General features: G+C 46.2%; 3 protein-coding genes across 3 annotated transcripts in view; 1 reads left to right on the forward strand and 2 right to left on the reverse strand.

Annotated features, from left to right (window-relative positions):
- AK88_00616 (uncharacterized protein) overlaps positions 1 to 267 on the reverse strand; it is a gene marked incomplete at both ends in the record, with an annotated part of 9863 nt that extends 9596 nt beyond the window's left edge. Inside the window, one exon of the mRNA XM_012478264.1 lies at positions 134 to 267. Within this exon, the coding sequence (XP_012333687.1) occupies positions 134 to 267 (134 nt within the window). The remainder of the gene's footprint in view (positions 1 to 133) is intronic.
- A 185-nt stretch (positions 268 to 452) lies between these two features.
- On the forward strand, positions 453 to 3050 carry AK88_00617 (uncharacterized protein; the record flags this gene model as incomplete). Its single annotated transcript, XM_012478265.1, has 1 exon — positions 453 to 3050. One exon carries the CDS (start codon positions 453 to 455, stop codon positions 3048 to 3050), a length of 2598 nt encoding a protein of 865 aa, XP_012333688.1.
- A 272-nt stretch (positions 3051 to 3322) lies between these two features.
- AK88_00618 (uncharacterized protein) lies at positions 3323 to 5874 on the reverse strand (the record flags this gene model as incomplete). Its single annotated transcript, XM_012478266.1, has 6 exons — positions 3323 to 3387; positions 3576 to 4883; positions 5064 to 5139; positions 5258 to 5362; positions 5483 to 5683; positions 5785 to 5874. 6 exons carry the CDS (start codon positions 5872 to 5874, stop codon positions 3323 to 3325), a joined length of 1845 nt encoding a protein of 614 aa, XP_012333689.1.
- Between the last annotated feature and the right edge of the window lie 639 nt (positions 5875 to 6513).

Genomic DNA, 6513 nt, shown 5'->3' on the forward strand with positions numbered 1-6513 from the left:
AAAAAAAAAAAAAAAAAAATGGGGGGGCAAACAACACATGTGACGATTGATGCAGCTGGGCAGGCGCGTGATGGCTAGAGAAGGAGTCGACTCAACACGTCGACCCTTTCGCACATGCGGGCTTCCCACTTACTCCTTAGTCACGCGATAATTCCTGTTAGCCTCGAAGAAGGATGCCGCTAGCTGCTCATTTTGGAAGTTCAGCTTTGAAAAGACAACATTTAGCCAAGCTAAGGTGAAAACAATAAAAAAACAAAAAAAAAACATCTTCATCCGAAAAGGGAACGAAAAAAAAAAAAAAAAGGGGGGAGGGCAGCGAAGCAGTATGTTTGTGTGTGACATGGCGTAGTGAAGCAGCGGTGTACCGATTCAGCAGTGTATTATTTTTTTAACGGTGTCGCGGTGTAGCGGCGCCACGCGTGAGAAGCGCCAAGGGGAACGAGGACGAACAAATGGAAAGCAAGAAAAAGGGGAACAAGTTGCTCTACTGCGCCCTCGGGGTACTGGTGCCCGCCTACTGGTTCCACCACCGCAGGACAAGCAAAAGTAAAAGCAACAACAACCACATTATAAACCAAGTAGAAATGGTGAAGAAGCTAAAAATGAATAACGCACTTTGTCACATACCACTAATTATCCTCACCATATACGATAATTATATTTATGAAAATAAAATGCTTCGTAAAATTTACTACACACTTAGGGAGAGACCATTTTATAAAATGTCTGTTCCGTCTTCAACTCTTCTACACAACCGTGCTCATAAGGGAAAGAATAACACGAACAAAACAGAAGGCACCACACATCATCCTGATTACAAATTCATTATGAACAGCGAGAAAAATATTTTTAACAAATTGTATGTCTATGAGCTTGTATTGGATACGAGTGTGAGGTATGCCGTCATTTCCCCGCAGCTCAGCTTTTACATTTTGAGGCAGCTGTCTCAACACGTGGTTAATTCAAACACGAGCTTGTTCCATGAGCAGGAGTTTACCGTTCCGAGGCGGCGGGCTGGCCATAATAATAGCGGTAACGGTCGCGACGGTCGCTGGCTCTCCACGTGGGTGATGCGTCTGGCGTGGGGTGGAGGGGTGTGGCCCGACGAGGTCAGGAGCCTCCATTATAGTAGCGACGGGCGCGACGACAACGAGGAAGGAGAAGAGAAATGCTCCTCACGGAAGAAGCACCTCCGAGGAAAGGAAAGAGGAGGAAACCTGTATGAAAAATATGGTATTCACAAATATGAAGAAACATTTAACAAAGCGATGGGGAGTGGTACCTGTCCCTCTCCAAAGGAAAATCAAGTGAGCACAAACTTTTTATATTTATTGAATAAAGCATATGATGATGTGAATCGGGTTTGTATTGACACAGAGACAAACATGTTTGTGAATTTTTACATGGTAAATATTCTTAAGTTTATTTGTTATAAGAATTATCGGCACGTCCTCATGAACAGTTGTTTGTTTGAGCAAGTAGACGACAGGGGGGGCAGAAGCCTCCTACATTATTTTTTGTCCTTCTTTTGTGGGGGCAGCGCAGCTGAGGAGCGGTCCCTAGAGAGGGGTGACGCAGACAGGCACTTGTTTAGCGGGGGGGAACAACAACAAGCGGGCCGTTTTGCACGCCGCCCATTTGGATCGCGGCATGGTTCGCGGCGTGAGTCGGCAAGTCCTCCGATGAATGATGTGCCGCCCCCTAAGCGCCTGCACAAAAGGGATGACAGGAAGGAGATAGCGAAGCAAAATGCAAACGGAAACACGCACCCACACACTTACACACAACACCAACATGGAATGGACGAAAGAATGAAGATATTAAATGACCTGTACCTCGTCTTGTACCTACGTCTTCTCCTCGAATGCTGCGTCAAAATTGCGAGCATTAAAAAAAACTTATTCATGTTGGAGGAGAAAATTAAGATTGAAAAGGGGAATAAAATTTTTTACCTGAACACATCAGATGCGATTGACAATTTGAAGGTACACTTATTGAAGCGCTTTCGACGTGGAGAAGAGAAAAGGGGATTGCATATCTTCTTCCGACCTTACGGTAATGCCAAGGGGAATGCAAAAACGGAGGAGCTCAAATATAATCCCCCACAAGAAAAAATTATAAAAAAATTTCCCACATGGTTTAGCATAGATGGTGAGGCAAATTATGAACAGGGCAGCTTGTGCATGTGGAAAAACAAATTGAAGGGACATGCGAAAAAGGCAAAAATGTACATGCATAAGAAAATATTTAAATTAAAGAAAATGATTAATTATTATATTATTAACGTTGATGAAGCCATAAAGAACAAGTATTACAACAGGATCCACGAAAAAAATGTGAAGAGGATAAATGAACATTTGAGGGAGAATACACAAAAGGAAATGGACATGAAACGCTTCCACGACATGTACGCTAATATGGTTTCCAACTTGAATGGCATCCTCTCCTTTGCTTATGCAGTGGACACGAGAAATCAAGCAAATCGTATTTTGTCTCTTTATAACACCTGCGTCTTCTACCAATATAACTACCTCAACGAGCATGATAGTCTGTTTTTTAAAAATGGGGTTAGTCGGTACTTGCGTCGTTTGCGGGACTCATCTTCTTCATCCTCACACAAAGGAGAAGAAGACAGCACCCCGGAACAGCCCTCCTTCTACTACACAAACGACATTCACCTACTCCTCCTTTTATACACGCAGCGAATACAAAAATGCTTACATGTATTCACCTACATATACAATAAGAATCACTTCCATAAGTACTGCTCCTTGTGTGCCGTACACCAAAAATTGAATTCTATCCTTTTTTGTAATAGGAGAAATTCATCTCACTGGGTTATGAATATTGCTTACCTCGCTTATCACAATTGTTTTGCTTGCTTCTCCTTTATTTATTTTTTTTGTGTCTACTCCTACGTTGCTTTTTTTCTTATGTACCAGTCTAACACCTTCTCTTCGGTGCGCTACTTTGGCATTTTTTCCGACCCAGGCTTGTCCCTCTACTTTGTGAAGTTATACACCAATGCGCGCTCGCTCTCCAGTGCGTGAGAGAAAAGCGACCTCTTAAAAGCGATCACGTAAAAGCGATCACGTAAAAGCGATCACTTAAAAACGACTCACTCAACTCCGCGCGTGGCACTGTGGACACGTCTCTATCTCTTCTGCAGGCTGATTGTCGCCTGAACAAAACACGATAAAAAAAAAAAAAAAAAAAAATGCGTATTTGTGAGTTACACGTGCTGCCCCGCAGACACTCTTCGGTGGGTGGGTACATGATCAGATGAAGGCGCACACCCCCCACCGCTCCGCTCTTTTACGTTTCATCTTTTACCCGTTCTGAAAATGTGATAATCGCATTGGCGACACTTGAAGTTGTACACACGCTCTGCAAAGTGGGGAATAAAAAAATGCGATTCAAAATTGACGCACATTTGACGAACATTTGAATGTGGTAATGGAAAATGTGCGCGCACCGTCACGTAGTTATTATCCCCTGCTCTGTGTGGCGGGTAATTCCACGGGCGCGCAGCGCTTCGAATGCAACTTCAACGTCGCTCATTCGCTTTGCCCTACTTGTAGTGTGCAGGGACTCGCCGTCCTCGTAGGCGTCTCCGCTCAGTGCCCCCTCCCGCAGGTCGCCCTTCACACCGTTGGAAGACAGACTGGAGGACGAGGAGAAGGGACCCCCGTGCACATTTCGATTATGCTGAAAAATTGAATTGTCAACGTCCGGAGTAACAACAATCTTATACCCATACTTGAGGATGTCCAAAATGGTTTTTTCATTTTTTTCTATGGGGTATCTTTCATTTATAATTTCATGCTGGTATTTATATTTAAGGTATTCAGTTTTTTGAAGCAGGTAAAGCATTTTCATTCTAAGTCGTTCGTACAGTATGTCGTTTGTTAGATGGAACCCAGAGTCGTTTGTGTCTCCTTGGTGAATCTTCTTCAGTTTGAATGTGGTGAGTTGGTCCTTCTGACTGGTAGCCCCTGCCATGGACACTATTCCTTCATTCGAGATTGCGTTGTGAGAGTTTATTTCTTCTTCGCTTCCGCCATCCTCCATCGCGTCGCCATCCTCCAAGCGTAGTCCCTTGAGGAACTCCCTAAAATTCAAGTCTGCCTGATGCACGAACTCGTTAGCGAACTGGTCCATGGACATATTTTTGCTCTTTGTGTATTCGTGTATGTAGCTGTCTACTCTTTTCTGAATGGACTCCATGTCTTCTTCTCCTTCTTCTGCAGCTCCTCCTTCTGCTGCTCCTCCTTCTTCTGCTGCTCCGTCCTCGCCGTTGTTCCCATGTTGCCCCTGCTCTCCATTGGCCTGCCTTCTGCGCTTCCTAAACTCAGACTCGTTTTCATAAAAGTAGAAGAGGCGCTGGTTCGACTCGATGTGCTTTATTATGGAGTCGTTAAAGGACTGAATCTCCTGGTACGTCTTTTTCAGCTCCATCAAGTTTTCATTTTCCTCTGCTTCTGCGCATGCGTCCGCGACGCGCTCAGCCGTGTGGTCAGCCGTGTGGTCAGCCGTGCGGTTAGCAACGTCACCCGCTGCATATTCACTCGTGTGATGAGTACTGGGGTGGGCCACGCTTCCTACCCTGTGCACATCACCCACATGACCGCCTCCAGCAAAATTTTCTCCCAGTTCTGCACCACCTAGTCCCTTCCCCTTCTCCACAGACACCTTTGTGACAAACGCCTTTAACAGCTCCGCGTGGTTGTAACTGAAATAAATGTCTTCCTCCTTTTCATTCAAACGAATTTTATTTAAGGCATCTCCTAAGTGAAATGTAATTCTCTTCCGTTCACAAAAGAGTTTGTACTTGGCGATTTTTTTTCTAATGAGGTCATTCACACACTGCTCGTAAATCTTTTCTGTTTAGAGGAAGGGGAAAAAAGACATGGGTTCGCATGCGCACAGTCGCACAGTCGCACAGTCGCACAGTCGCACAGTCGCACATTCGCACAGTCGCACAGCCGCACAGTCGCACAGTCGCACATTCGCACAGCCGCACAGTCGCACAGCCGCACAGTCGCACAGCCACTCTCACTAACTCCGAATGACGTCCTGGGCTTCCATCAACTTGCGTTTACTTCTGAAGAAGTCTATTATGTGCATCATGGAGAAGAGCTGCACAAAAGGGGGGGTGGGGAGGAAGGAAAGCGGGTCTGTAATTTGTGTGTAACCACACGTACATGTGCCCCCATGAGCCACGCGTGCTGCGCAGTGATCATCTCACGTGGCCTACCGCAACGCTCTCGTCCGCGAGGAAGAAAATGTGCAGGGCCAGGAAATTTTCTGCATCCCTCATTTCCTTCACTTCGTCGCTTAATTCGTTCAGCAGGGTGCACAGCTGAGGGAGGGGTAGGGAAGCAAAAGGGAAAGGTTGGTGATGGAAGTGGGCGCTGCAGATGGGGGAGGTGGAGCAGGTCGGGCAGGAGAAGCCCATCAGGTGAAGTGACGCAAACCCTACCTTTGATCGATCGACCTGGTAATGTCTAATCAGGTAGGACACACAATTTAAGACTCTGTAACTGATGGAGGAGGTTAGGACGTGGCGGAAAATCTTTTTCATTGTTTCTCCTTCCATCACCTTCCTGTTCGTGTGACTCTGTGTGAGCTGCTTCATCTTAGTTATGTCGCCCAGGTGAGCGATGACGTCCTCGCAAAATTGCTTTAAAAAGAGAAAAGGGGACACAAAAGTATGTGTGAGTTTATAAGTTCCCTCCGGTTAGTAAATCGCATGACTCTCCCTCCTCCTCGCGATCTCCTCACCTCATTGTCGTCGCCCCCAAACAAGTTAAAAAAGCCAAAGGCGTTTTTGAACCCTCTCAACAGGTAAAGCTCGTTTGAACTTCTGTTCATCACGGGGGCACCGCCCGACGTTGGAGTTGTCGCTCGGTTTAGTCTCCCCTTGCAGGGTGCCCCGATCGGTTCGCCACCCATCCAGTGGCTACCACCCCTGGCTGACCACGCCCTCTTCGCTCTGCTCCCGCACAGAGACGACGCGCTGCCCCCCAACGGACTCAAAAACAAATGCGAGTCTCGAATGAGACGACACACACAGCCGATTCTGCCATGGGTGAAGAAGAAGCTCCATAAAAAAATGAGCAACTTGGTTAAATGCATCTTAAGTCATAACATCGTATACAAGGCGTGTCGGTGTGCTCGCAGCGGCGGGGGAAAAGGGGAGCCAGGAAAAGCAGCAAGGACAGAACTGCCATCCCACAAATCGGCGACGCGCCTCACACACACACACACACCCTTCCCTCACCGGCACAGGAACACGCGGAGCAGTCGCGAGAACAGGTTTCCTTGCAGAATGAACGGGGGGATAAAAAAAAAAAAAACAAAATAAAATAAACAAATAAATGAAAAAAAATATATAATAAAAAGGTATCCCTTGTTCCCATTTCCAGATCGGCACCTATTCATTTCACCATCGTTGCAAAGCCAAACGAGTGCGTAGCCCCCCCCATGTGCGTCATTAAAAATGGACTGAAG

Source organism: Plasmodium fragile (genome assembly GCF_000956335.1).
Source record: "Plasmodium fragile strain nilgiri unplaced genomic scaffold supercont1.5, whole genome shotgun sequence".
NCBI lineage: Eukaryota > Apicomplexa > Aconoidasida > Haemosporida > Plasmodiidae > Plasmodium > Plasmodium fragile.